Source organism: Rhipicephalus microplus, chromosome 9 (assembly GCF_043290135.1).
Source record: "Rhipicephalus microplus isolate Deutch F79 chromosome 9, USDA_Rmic, whole genome shotgun sequence".
NCBI lineage: Eukaryota > Metazoa > Arthropoda > Arachnida > Ixodida > Ixodidae > Rhipicephalus > Rhipicephalus microplus.
The window spans coordinates 3656372-3670729 of record NC_134708.1 but is presented as its reverse complement, the minus strand read 5'-3'; the positions used below and the strand labels follow the sequence as shown (position 1 = coordinate 3670729).

Genomic DNA, 14358 nt, shown 5'->3' with positions numbered 1-14358 from the left:
TACTTTAGAGCAGCTCAGCTGATACTGTTAAACCTCAATAAAACTAGGTCTGTAAACATCGCTTCCTTATATCTGAACTTCTCTAAATTAAATCGTGACCTTTTATGCAAAGTATAGGCGTTCTTGCAGCGGTGGTGCATCGTTATATGCAGTGAACCTCAAGGACCTAGTGACGACGATGAAGGACCTTGGCGCCTCCAAGTTCGTCGACCTCGTTGAGGAGTCCAAGATGACCGACGAGCTGAACAAGGGTAACGTCACCGTCTTCGTGCCCACCAACATCGCCGTCAAGGACTTCGAACACACTGTAAGCCACGCAAGACTCGCACCATGTGCGCGACACAGTGAGACCGTGCCCTGCGGTCTTGCGCGCTAAGTGTCTAGCTTGCCACTCATGAGTGCTGCGCCTATCGTCACGCGGATAAAATATTCGCGTGTTCAACAGACTTTAAAAAAGCATACTTAAATACAATAATACTCGTGCCATTAAGGAAGAAAAATTGAGGACAGAATAGAAAGTACGTCGCTAACGCCATTACACCAGCGACTTATGTAACCGTAGCAAACATGCGAGTAAAAAACACGTGATAAGATTAACAAAAGTAGACAAAAAGTCCCTAAACTAAAAAAAACAGATTTGATGAAGAAATTAAATTTGCCACCATGCGGAGCAACATATGTATCACTAAAACACGTACCTCTCTTCTTACGGATACACAGGAAAACTCAGGCTAACACTTGCAGGAACCAGTCTGCACTGGCAAATGTGCCTCAAGTTTTTGAGGCAGTTCATGCTCCGCAATTCTGTCGTTTGCGCAGCGGCCTGTTTGGCCGATGTAAACTCTTCCGCAACTAAGCGGAATCTCGTACACCACGTCAACCGAGCAGACGGCCTTGCGTGTGCCGCTTCCCACACGGGGAGGGCCTCGGTGCATCAGAAGTTCGTGGGCACTGGCTAGCCAGCTTGCGGAGCGCCGAGAACGCCAAAGGTACCCTGTACCGGCTGACCACATTCGTAATGATGTGAGCAACCTTGTGCACGTATGGCATAACCGTAGGCCTTTTTTCCATCGGCTGCCTGTTTTTTCCTTCAGTTTTTGAAAGAGGGTTTTTTGACACTCCTTCAGAACCAAGGTTGCCATCTTAGCTGATTTTTGAACATTTCCTGCAATTATTGAATATTGCCTTAATGATGAACCAACTCGCTTGGGCCAAGCAGCAATTTTCAACACGCGAAGCTTTGTGGAGGCGAACATTGTTGTTGTCCAGCTCACGCAAGGGGGCTGCGCGGTCACCGAACGACGCTTACGTCCATAGGCCGGCAAACTCGCTTTTGAGTCGCCTCAATGGAATTCACTCAGATGAAGCCGTCAGTTAACCGTGGTGAGTTCAGTGGCTTTCAGTCTGAGCGAGTTCGGTTGAGCGAAACTTTAGCGAGTCCGAGTGAGGATGAATGAGTCGCTCTTTGCCGACTTCTGCTGCCCAAGATGGAGCGCCACTGCACTGCTCGCGGGTGCGGGCGGACCACCTTGCCACGAAGTCGAGGATACTAGTCGTGCGTTGCAGTATGAAAATCCTCGAATAATGCTGGGCTCGGACGACTTTCGTTTAAAGCCTGACAGCCCTCGCCCGGCGTGTGATGCGAGTCTTGGATGATTCCCTTTCAGAACGAGGTGTCCAGCCCCCACGATGGCAGAGCCGCCGTTCGAGCTCACACCGTGGCTGGTCCGTTGCGCACTGGAGACATGGTGGACGAGATGGTTCTGCAGACCGTCGACGGGCGCTCCAGCATTCGCATCAATGAGTTCTACAACCCGTCCAAGGTGCGAGCACCCCTTTGGAGGACCTCTAAGTGCAAACCTCTTTAGGGGGTCGTATACTTTGCTTCTGGGCGTGATGCTTCATGTGGAATATTCGGCTCGCACCTATTTGGGGCATTGGTCAAAAATTGGGTAGCTTACACAAAAATATGTATATATTTATATCCTAGCGAGGCTAATTTCTCATGTGCAGCATATCGAGCGCGTGCTCGCGCTAAGCCTCTCAGGCGCCCCGATGATGGTCATTAGTAAAGAGACTGGTGTGCTTCGCGTAACAAAACCAGATATCGAAATAGAAAAAGACATGGCGAAATAAAAACGCACAGAAAGGGGGACAATAGGAAGAATAATGAAAGAGCAATAAATAGCGAGGTAAAAGTGAATTGGAAGAAAAGGATAACAAAAATTGGCAAAAAGAGAATAGAGAAGGATAGAAATACAAGTAACTAAAAGAGATTTTTATAACTGAATCAGCGTGGTCTTAATATCAATTATCTAAACTTGCATCATAAATATATTCTGACCATTCTCTAATGCATTTAAAAAAATACATAAATGACTTGTATCTATATATTATTTGTTTCATGGCACTTCCCATGGAGTGAGTGTGAGCCATTCATATAGGTCTTCATAATAATTTAAACTGAAGAGGAACAAGAAAGTGCCCAGCTTCGCTCTTCCTACAGGCTTGGCACCCCTAGCGTGAAGCCACCTTTTTTTTCGCCTATAGCACGTTAACCGGCACCAGACTACTTTGATCGTCGTCGATAACATCGCAACATGAAAGATGCGTCTGGATAGCAGTCAAGCCCGAGGGCACAGGTTCGATTCTTGCCGACACCAGTCGTAAAAACGAAATGCAATAATACCTGTATGTGGAACCCCAGAAATCACCTTAATCGCCCGTTGTCCGAGTGAGCCAGTAACTGCTGGTTGGATCATTGTCATCGACTGTAAATACATACGCTCACGTGCTTTACAAACCACTTCGCTCACTTCAAGTGATTTAAAGCAAGCAATGCATCCTTTTACCCAATAATAATAGAAACAAAATGTAGGTGTATAGGTCGTTATGCTTGCTTCAAAATTCTTTGTATTTGCGTAAGATCTGCTGTTTTACCTAAAGCACCCTTTAGGAGCAAAGGGTGCTATGCCTTATTGGAACATCTGTAACCTTTTTGACTCAGTGCCAGCTGATAGTTCTGTCTGTCTGTCTGTCTGTCTGTCCTTTTTTAATGCGAGTAAAAACCGAAGTAAAAACTGACTCTGGTAATATAAATGCGAGAGCCTCAAGCAAAACCGATACTTGTAATTTCAATTGATAGCCCCGAGAAAAACTGACACTCGTAATTTGAATGCGAGAACTCCGAGAAAGACTGACACTCTCATTTAAATGCGAGAGCCTCACGACAGACTGACACCATTAATTTAAAAGTGATAGCCTCGAGAAAGATTGACACTGGTATATTAATTGCGAGAGCCTCGAGAAAAGCTGACACTGGTATAATAATTGCTCGTGATATAATAATCATGAGCGTAGCACGTAGTCATGTTGTTACATCACACGCATGTCATGATTATCATGTCTGGATGTGTCATCATGTCTGGATGTGTCGCGTTGCGTAATACCGAGTTTGGTACATGTGAAGCTAGCGAAACGGCCGCGAGAGCGTCATAAGCGTAGCGTGTAGTCATGTTGCTACATGACACGCATCTCATGTTTATCATGTTTGCACCAGTATCATACTTTCGTCATCCATTCACGTCCCGTAATACCAAAGTTGGTATAAGTGAAGCAAGCATAAAGGCCGCGAGCGCATTATGAGCGTGGCATGTAGTCATGTTGTTACATGACACGCATGTCATGATTTTCATGTTAGGGTTCGTCGCTTGTGTTTGCCATGCCATCATGCCATACCATACCAGTTTTGCAACATGCCATGTGAACGAGACCACCGCAAGAGCTGCAGGACCATGAAATATAAATCGTGACATTCATGACATACACGTCGTGATTTTCATGTTATGACTAGTCAAATATGTTCTTCAGACAGTCAAATTATGCCATACCAAGTTTGGTATCGATACTATTATCGAAACGGCCAGGAGAGTTAAAAGTCGTAGGCGGCTAAATAGATGAATAGATAGACGGATAGATACGCTCAAAGCCGCCGAAATTCGCTAAAGAATGCTCCACATTTAAAAACTGACAATATTTTTTAAATACGAGAACCTTAAGAAAAAGCTAGGTTTGCCACAAAGACGAAGCAATGAATGTGATAGCAACAAATTGGAATGTCACGTGAAGAAAGGCAAGCAGATTGAAACGTGCCCCGCGTTGCTCACGCGAAAAGGTGTCTCAGTTTTTACTTCGCTGTGTCTGAAAAGTGCGCCTTTTTCGAAAACGGAGACTAACCATACAACAGAATTGTTTCGGTGAAAGTCCAAGGCGCATCATTTTCCCCACTGCGAGATAAACGCGAGCATGCGTGGGCTTCCACCCTCTCTCCTATGCGCTGGGCAAATTACAAGTTGGAGATGAAAGCGCGCGCCGCCGCGTCGCGACAATCTGGCGACGCGCGCTCATCGCGCCATCTCTCTTGTGATGCTGAAAATGCGATAGTTCCCCCGAGATGGGCATCGCCAGCGGTAAATGGTAGATATTTTCTTGCCGTTTGAACGTCGAATGAGGTGCTCCTTTGCATCTCGGTGTAACGCCTCTCACTCACAAGCAAGAGCTCGGGCGTTCGATTCCACGCGCCGGAGTTGGATAATTCGATAGCAGGTGCGGATGGACAGACAACCGATTGACAGTTTACCGATAAAACCCCCCGACGCTTCGCTCCACTCATCATCATTCACTCCACGGATATGCTGTGATTTTTTCTTTCTCTCGTTTTCATATATATAGATACGTATACATATACGGTGAATGAGCCCCGCCGCGGTGGTCTAGTGTCTAAGGTACTCGGCTGCTGATCCGCAGGTCGCGGGTTCGATTCCCGGCTGCGGCGGCTGCATTTCCGATGGAGGCGGAAATGTTGTAGGCCCGTGTACTCAGATTTGGGTGCACGTTAAAGAACCCCAGGTGGTCGAAATTTCCGGAGCCGTCCACTTCGGCGTCTCTCATAATCAAATGGTGGTTTTTGGACGTTAAACCCCACAAATCAATCAATATACGGTGAATGACTTCGACGCCGATGCTGGCGGCAAATGCCAGCCGAGAGTGTCCATATAATTGTTATCGCAATAAAACTGACATCGGCAGCGTTGAACTGATGAATGCAAGGAATCATTGTTATAGTCTCAGAAATCCAAGCCAAGCATTCTGCGTGGCAATCAAGTATACTACCACATAGCCACGCCAGGTATATGAACTGCTTTAGAAATAGAGCCTATGCAGTTGTAATGTTTGTGAAACGTCAATTGTGCTTGCAGTGCTGGCTGTACAATTTCATAAACATTACATATATCCTCCTATGATACAGCTGTCAAGGTGGGTCGACATATATTGTAGTTAAGAACCATCCACTGAAGTTATTTAGCGGTGTTGAGGTCTACCATCCTCTCGATATCTGCCTACAGCTTCTAGTGTTGCTAATACCCATGTAGTTGTAAGCAACTGGTTATTTACAAACAGTTGTTTCGTCTGCTTAAAGTGTGTTTGTCCACGCATTTAATGGCACATCGTATTGCCGTGCACAATAAAACAACTACAGCCTCCCATCCGCATGCTTTGCATAGCATCGATTCCCAAGGTATCTGCTGAACTTTTTTTTTTCAAATTTGTTTAATGTGCGAATCTCCACCAGAACTGAACGGCGTGTGATGATATCATCGTTATACGCGCCAGATGGTCTGTGTATGACTGTATTGTGCTTTCATGTGGTGCTTTATGATACGTTTGCTTGTATGGTTGGACACACATGTGTGCCTTCTATGGTGATGTAATTCCTGACTGCCATATTCCTTTTTTTTCTGTTTAGAAACCCCCCTTTTTGTCTTGGTTCGCGAAAATGCCCCTTTCTAAGAGTGTAAGGCTTATAGGCGCGGGAAAGCTCTATAATCATTGATAGAATGGATCGAGTCAACAACGCTGTCTTCTCTCGGCATGTGTGTGCAGCTGATGACCGCCAACTGCGTGCCCATCGTGTCGGCCAACAACCCAGCGACCAGTGGCGTGGTGCACGTAGTGGACGAGACCCTTCCATCGCCCAACCGCACCCTGTACGAGATCGTGTCCGAAGACCCTCGCTTCAGCACGCTGCGCTCGCTCCTCTCCGTGGGCGACCTCGAGGAGACCCTGAAGGACCCCCAGGGACACTTGACCCTGTTGGCGCCCAGCGACGAAGCCTTCGCCAAGGTGCACAAAGACACGCTGGCCAAGTGGAAGAGTGGCGACGCCTGCATCGCCAGTGAGTATTGTCTCGTCCTCAACCGCGGCGGGCAGCCCCCACCGTGATTTCTGTCTGCACCACTCGCACGAACTCCGAGTCCGAGCGAAGCTGCAAAGCATCCTTTGTCTCTCCCTCCGCGCCCCTCCCGCTTAAGCACCAACCAGTATAAAAACTCCTTTCACTGGAAGAAGAAATAAGAAGAAGTAAAACACAGAATCAAGTTTAATATTTGGCAAATAAAACTCGTAAAAATTACACCATTTCTCGCTAAAGGGAACCATGGGTAGATGGGAAGCTGCGGGCACTAACGCTTACACTGGCGGCGGCATTGCCCAGAAAACCTGGGGAGGCTGAAAGCACGCCGTGATGGACAGACGTGTTTCGTACTGGAACATGCCAATCGCTAATAATTGACAATGAGAGACTTCGATTTCACAGAGAGACCCGCAGTCCACTTTTAGTACGAGCACGCCGCGAATTTGTATTGTTCAACAACGCACATATAACTCTCCCACTAGCACTACATTGGAGGCGCGGTGTAAGATTCAAAGTGTTTGTACCTGACACCGTGCCCCGGGCGCACGCCTCTGCACGGCCGGAGACGCACACTCCACGTGCAGTGGAATAGCCTCGGGTTCTGCATCGTCGACACGCGTTGCTCAAACATATCTAACAAGAGTTGTTAATCACGTGCTTCTTTTCGCGCGTCTTCCATTTGGTGTGTGGGATGCCGTGTCGATAGGACGTATCCCAGCATAACGACGTGGTAGCAGCAGCGGGGCGAGCGTGCCGACGCTGCGCTCGAAAAGACGAGTGATAAAACCGAGCTTGGCTTTTATCGCCACCAGTGGTGACGCAAGCCTTCGGTGAAGCTGCGATGGTGCTGTCGGAAGCGAGTTGCAGCAAGTGGCCGTGTCACGCCCGGCTAACCAGTGACGGAGGCTGCGCAGGTTTGCGCGCGGTGGTCACCACAGGTGCAACTATCGAGCTGCTCTTCATTCTTTGTGCATTGAACTTTTTGCTATTGCATTTTCCCGCCGGGGTGGTTATAGTGGCTGAGGCGGGCCCCGGAAACTCGGTGCTAGTTTCGGTTTCAAAGAACATGCACGCTCGTAGCGGTTGCCGGGCATCCTAAGATCTTCTTGAATGGAGTGAGGTGGATGTGAATGTTCGTATTTTTTTTTTTGCTTTCACAAGTTTTTGCAAATTAAAAAATCAAAACACCTTTAAAGATCTTCTCTTTTGTTTATATGTCTTTTTTATCATTTCTTGTTTTGTGAATTTTAAATCAGGCGAAGCGCGGAAGGAGACTGGCTTGCGTTCCTAGCGCTTGTCTCCGCTCCTTCTTGCCCCTCGCTCAGCGATATTAAAGGTTGGATCGCGCTCGGTTATCTCTCTCTGCGGGCGCGTCAACTACGGGAAAGATAGACAGTAGGTTGTGGCGGGCAGGGAAGCCACAGTAAGCTGCGCCGAACAAGTCAACCATGCATTCGTCGAAGACGGCTCAATCGAGCAGCACATGTTTTGCGCGGCACTGCGGTGTGCTAACTAGGGAATTTCTACTTCCGCGAAGGTTTTTCAGCATTTCCTACAGGCACCTGGTGAACACCTCAACTTCGGGTGAGCACAAGAATAAGAGCAGGTATTGATTCTGCATGAGTAAATACGAGTAAACTCGGTTCTCGGCAAGCCTATCTCGACTGACAAAACTACAGTGTCGCTTGACTAATTGGTGAAGACTGCAGCCTAGCTCCTGTCGGGAAAATGCGTTTATTGAAAGGCTTAAATTTGAGTAGGCTTGGCTAGATAGTTTTACTTTCGTTTACTTTCGGCGTGTAGTTCAATTGATGTCAAGTAATTATAGGCTGCTTCCTACTCGTGAAATTCTTGTAGCCGCGTTCAGAAAATTTGTCAGACTTTACTTCCAATAGTATCTCTCAAGTGTACGTGATGGACTAAATGCTTCTAAAGATTATTATAGAGAATGTTGATGAAGCCAACGTTTTGACAAGTGAACTTTCCTTCGGCAACGCTGTTCTCTGATGAAGGCAAGTGAACTTGCCGAAACACTGTTTCCAGCGACGTTCCTTCTCGAAGAACGTCTGATCGCTTCGTGCCTTTGAACTTCAGTCTCATTTGGTAATCGAGTTATGTAAGAAAGCTATATACGCGCGCAGTCGTAACAGACGTGATCCAGTCAAATATGACGTGTCTTACTTGCTATTGATAATTCTGGCATTGGCTCGGATATTCTGTGTTCAACGCTTGCTCATTAAATACATATGTCAATTGTGAATTAAAGATGCATTCATAAATTCACATTCACTCTACGTGTATCTGTTTTTTAAATACAAAACGTGGAATAAGGAGTTCACTTTATTTGTGCCGGTTGAGTTTATTCTTACCGAGGAATCAGTAAGCTCAACGTTCCCGTCTTTAGAAAACACGAACAAAACAAAGAACAAAGAAAAATAAAATCAACGAAATTTCATGAATGGCCCAAGCGGACCTGAAAGAAGGCACGAGCAAATTCCGCTTGCATGCGAAGTGGGAAATGTGGGCTTCAGCGGCAACGATCCTCCTCTCGATTTTTCGTTCCTTTCCCTATACTTGGCGACCTCATCAGTGACGCCACTATTTATTTTTAGTAGGATGCCCGTCAACCGCCAGTGGTGCATGCGGCGCTCCCACTGCCAAGAGCGAATACATGGGAGGTGTAGGGAGTTTCCGCCCCTGGCTGACGTATTCGGCCGCTGTTCGAATCCCGGCTGCGGCGGCTGCATTTTCGATGGAGGCGGAAATGCTGTAGGCCGTATGCTCAAATTTGGGTGCGTGTTAAAGAAACCCAGGTGTTGGACAATTCCGGAGCCCTCCACTACGGCGTCTCTCATAATCGCATGGTGGTTTTGGGACGTTAAACTGCACATACAAATCTACCATTGCTTCGCCGTTACGACGAAACTGAGTTTGTTGTTTAAGACCCCTGGCCCTTGCTGCTTGTACTTTCGAGATTTGCTTATCATGCCGACTTCGTAAGTGAACCAACTCCCTAAACCGTCTACGATAATTTTTTAACATTTCAAGTTAACGTGCACATCGTATTCAAAATGCCGTCGCGATCAACAATTCCGAACATGGGAGTGCCACGGCCGGCTCACAAGTTTCGAGAAACCGTCCTGGCCATCTCCTCTCTGCTTCTTTCGGTAGTGTTCGTGCCTCGTGTGTTGGCCGTGACTTGATCGTGCATTTCATCTACAGGCCTCTTTGTCCGCTCGCTGACTCAAACAGGAGCAGAGACAATGAAGGAAAGAGCGAGGTTCTCATTTGTATCATCAAATGCTCCGCTATTTTGGCACCGTTTCGAAAAACTCTCATGGCTACGCGTTTGTTTTAGAGCCACGCACCGTACTAAATTTCGAGCTCGCTTAGGGGTATTTTTATCACTATACGCAGAGCTTCTTCGGGGCCACTTGCTGAGCCACGTGATCTGCACCACCGCCGTGCCCGGGTCGGCGCGGGTGCGCAGCGTCAATGGCGACGCGGTGACGCTGAGCCGTGATGGTGACCGGCTGCTGGCCGACGGCAGCCCCGTGTCAGTGCGCGACCTGATGGCCACCAACGGGGTGCTGCACGTGCTCGACCACATTCTCATGTCACAGGACAGCAAGCCGCTCATGCAGACGCTGCGAGACGCCAAGATGAACGACCTGGTGCACCTAATCGAGACGGCCAACCTGACCGAGTCGTTCGAGGCGCTCGACAACTTCACCTTCTTCGCGCCGTCCGAGGAAGCTCTCAAGCAGGTGAGTACCAAGTAGGTGAAAGGGCGCCGGGCTGTCGTCATTTGGCCTAATTACGCGCCAAATAGAGGTCCCTCTTCTTCTTTTTCGAGCGCCTTGATGATTATTACCAAAATAGGAGAACAAAAAGAAACCAAGTGCGAAATGAAGAAAAATAACCAGATTAAGAAGAGAAACAAAGTCTGCCCAGCTTCCTTCTGACTTTAGGTATTTTTTTGTTTCGTATGAGAGAAAACCAACAGATAAAAATGCAAGGAAAGCATAGCTTACATTATCTGTCGTTTCTTGATTGCAGTGTAATGATTTGTGCCCAAGTTGAAAGGAATTGAAGTAGATGAAAAATCCACTTTCCGTGGGTGGGATCCTAACGCACAACCTTCGAATTACGCGAATAGGTCACTTCAAGTAGACGAGCTGCCACTTCTGGCGTGCCCGTGACGCCCTCTGGCAAGAAGGGTTTTACTAGGCCACGAGTGGCACTGCCTAACACTGCCAGGTATTGAGCGCTCATAAGTACCCTATATAACTTTCACTGATTACGGGAAGGAATTGCATTCGGTCCAGATAATTAGCAGTCATTCAGGCACTACAGAATCAGATCATCGACGAAGCCCACTGTAAGAAACCCACAGTGGATGTAATGCATAGTTCCCATAGTTCTTCATAAGGAAAGCGATAGAATCCCAATAAAGAAAGGTGTAAGGCAGGAAGACGATGTCTCTAATGCTATTCACCGCGTGTTTGCAGGAGGTCTTCAGTGCCCTAAATTGAAAAGAGTTTAGGATAAGAGTCGATGGCGAGTATTTTAGTAACCTGCGATTTGGAGAATTGATGAGTGACTCAGGGAAAGAGTCTAGGCTCATGATTACTGAACTGGACATGGAAAGCAGAAGAGTAGGTATGAAAATTAGTATGCATAAAACTTACGTGCAACAGTCTCGGTAGACAACAACGCTTTGCGATAGGTGGTGAGACGCTGCAAGTTGTAAACTAACATGTCTACGTAGGACAGGTAGTAACCGTGCAGCTGCACCATGAGTGAGATAACTAGAAGAATAAGAATGGGGTAAATCGCATTCGCCAAGCATTCTCAAATCGTGAAGGATAATCTACCCTTGATTCTTAAAAAAAGTATATAACTTTGGTGTCGGGGTTTCGGTTCCGATTTGGAAACCAGTTGTTTGACCCGCCAGAGGGCGTTGTACATATGTATTTAATAGCATGCTTGGGTACATAAAGGAGCCCTGCTTGGCTACCGGCTGCTGCGTACCTCATGTCGGCCGGCGCTTCAGCGTCGTGCCCTGTGTTCTCCGTGCAGCGCGTCCACCGCACGATACAAACCGGAACCGAAACCCCGACACCACATCAATAACAGCTGCACGTTGCCTGTACTTACCCGTGGAGCAGAAACCTAGTGGCTTACAAAGAGGTTTCAGATTAAATTGAGGATGACACAGTGAGGGATGGCAAGGAAGATGATAGGTGTAACCTTTAGGAGAAAGCAGAGGGGGTCGGGGAACGAGCGGGCGTTAAGGGTATTACATATTAAGTCAAGCGGAAGAAATGGACATGAGCCGGCCACGTAGTGCGTAGACAGCTGCATAACCGCTGGTCATTAAGGGTAATTGACTGGATTCTAAGAAAAGACAAACGCATGAGATTGAGACAGAAAATAACGTGAGCATATGAGATAACGAAGTTTGGAGGTAAATCGTGGCAGCAGAAAGCACATGACCGGGTTTGTTGTTGGAACATCAAAGAGGCCTTTGTCCTGGAGTGGGCGTAGTTAGGCTGATGATGATGATGGTGGTGGCCATGAAGTATCCTACAAAAAGTGTTGTAGTGAATGCGAAAGAGAACAGACACAGCGCCTGTGTGCCAGGCCGGCTGTTCTTATTCTGCTCTCTTTTCTGCTTCGCGCTAGTCGATCTCGGGACAGTCCCAAAGCGCCGCTCTTGTTTCTTACTCTGCCGTGACTGTGACGTAGCAAGGTGAGCTGTGGAATTGTTTCTGGCAGGCGACACTGGCTCTGCCTTCTTCTGCACGCCATGATGTTTCTTGAATAGGTGCAGGAGACTCTTAAAGAAACTAAGAGCTTGCACAAAAGTAGAAGCTACGACGGAGCACCCTCGGTCGTTGGTTTAAGACATCGGATGGTAAATGGAAGATTGTGACTTCGAATTGCACCCATTAAAAGGCTGATTTTTTGTCCACTTTAGCACCTTTAAACTTAAGTAGGTGTCGTTAGGCTATACGATGAAGAGCCCACAAATGTCCCCTAAGGTTTTCTTGCCCTAATTGAGAATCATTTTCATTGGTTGCGTATAATTAAGGAGATAAGGTCGTCTGACCCTAGCAGAGTCCCATAATGGTCACAGAGCTGTTCTTTGCGGCAGGTGTCCTTGACCGAGTGGGAGGACCTGAAGAAGAGTGAGCGGCTGGCCGAGACCCTGCGCTACCACACCGTGCCGGGCCAGATGCTCTCCCCTCGGAGCTTCTTTAACAACATGCTGGTTGGCACCGCCCTGGGCGAGGAGCGCCCAATCCGGCTTAATATTTTCCCGCGCCTCTTCTCCTTCGAGCGGCCCACCGTGACGGCGCAGTGCGCCCGCCTGCTCAGCGCTTCCAGCCCCGTCTGCGGAGGGGCCGTCTACGTCGTCGACAAGGTGAGCTCAGCTCGCACTCTGTTACGCGCAGAGCACCGACAAACGAGAGGAATCCCTCCACTTCTGCAGGTTATGCGGCCGCCGGCCGGCAGCGTGCTGGAGCTGATCGAGTCTGACCCGGAAGTAAGCACGTTCGCGCGGCTGGTCCGCGAGACCGGCATGTCCGAGCAGCTTCGCTCCAACGCGGGTCCCTTCACGGTGCTGGCGCCAACGGACAGCGCGTTTGCGCGGCTGCCTCGGGGAACACTGGACTCTCTGCAGCCGGAACAGGTTCAGGCTCTGGTCAAGCAGCACATCCTGCCAGGTGGGTGCCCGTTCTTCCACCATATCTATGTTCACCCAAGTGGATTCTGACCTCATTTTCATAATACTAACGAACACGTACTAGGACTACACAGAAAGACAAAATAGCTAGCACACAATTTTTTCAAGTACTTGACAGCTACTAGTGCACAATGGCTAAAGAAACGCAGGACATCTACTATTACAAGGACTATAAAGATAGACACGGTACACAGCACACAGGGACAATAGCAGAGACTGACGGGACAACAGCTAACGCAAGACGATCACACAGAAAGACACAGGACAGTAGGCAGTGTACAAATACAGTGATTGCAGAGACAGACAAGATAACTGCTAGTGGACGAGGATAACAGAAAGTGACAAAGGGCAGCTGCTAGCACACAAGTGCTACAGAGACACAGAACAGCCACTAGTGCGCATAGAGAGATGCAAGACAATAGCTAAAGCACAAGTACAATGACTACAGAGAAACACAGGACAACCTCTAGCACAGAAATACTACAGAGAAAGATACAGGACAGCCACTAGCCCACAAGTACTACAGAGAAAGACTCGGGTCAATAAGTAACACTAGTACAAGTACTACTGAGAAACACGCGGCATAACCTGTAGTGCACAAGGACTACAGAGAAAGACACAGGACAGCCTGTAGCACCGAAGGACTACAGAGAAAGACACAGGGCAACCTGTAGGGCACAAGGAGTACACAGAAAGGCACATGACCACCTGTAGCGCACAAGGACTACAGAAAAACCCACAGGACAACCGCTAGCGCACAATGACTACCGAAACAGACGGGACAACCGCTAGAGCATAAGGGCTACTTAGAAAGACGCAAGACAACAGCTAGTGTAGGACAGTGACAACAAGATAACCGATAAGCACAAGTGAAATGGCAGCATGCAGTGAGTGCCAACTAACCCAGGTAAATGCACTTTCTGGCCCTACCTTTTTACGCAGAGACTGCGTGCTCCAGTGGTGTGGGCCACAGCGGTTTCCTGAGTCGGCTGGAGTACCGCAACCTGGACGGCACTGCCGTGCCGACCCAGCGCAGCCTGCGTGGCAACGTCTACTTCGGAGGCGCTCGCGTATCGCGTCCTGACCTCGCCGCCCGCAATGGTCTCGTGCACCACGTGGAGCGCGTGCTGAGCATGCGCACTGCCGACGAAGACACCGGCTTCAACTTCGGCTTCGACTTGCACCCTTTCTTCCGCTCGCTTTAGAACTGGGTTGTGTGCATGGCTGTAGAATGGCAGCCTCCCTCGCTATTGTAGCGGATTATTTATCTGCTGGTCTCAGTGTGATCCTCCCACCGAGTGTAGATTGTTTCTTTTGGTATGAATAAACATTTTTTTGTTACTGTTCTGCC

At 48.2% G+C, this 14358-nt stretch overlaps 1 protein-coding gene across 1 annotated transcript in view; it reads left to right on the top strand.

Annotated features, from left to right (window-relative positions):
- Positions 1–14349, top strand: part of LOC119163335 (transforming growth factor-beta-induced protein ig-h3) — a 42088-nt gene extending 27739 nt beyond the window's left edge. The window contains exons 5-11 of the mRNA XM_037415314.2: positions 153–307; positions 1668–1823; positions 5944–6235; positions 9671–10020; positions 12414–12683; positions 12753–12987; positions 13950–14349. Coding sequence (XP_037271211.2) covers positions 153–307; positions 1668–1823; positions 5944–6235; positions 9671–10020; positions 12414–12683; positions 12753–12987; positions 13950–14212 — 1721 coding nt within the window. The 3' untranslated portion in view covers positions 14213–14349. The remainder of the gene's footprint in view (positions 1–152; positions 308–1667; positions 1824–5943; positions 6236–9670; positions 10021–12413; positions 12684–12752; positions 12988–13949) is intronic.
- The last annotated feature ends 9 nt before the right edge of the window (positions 14350–14358 follow it).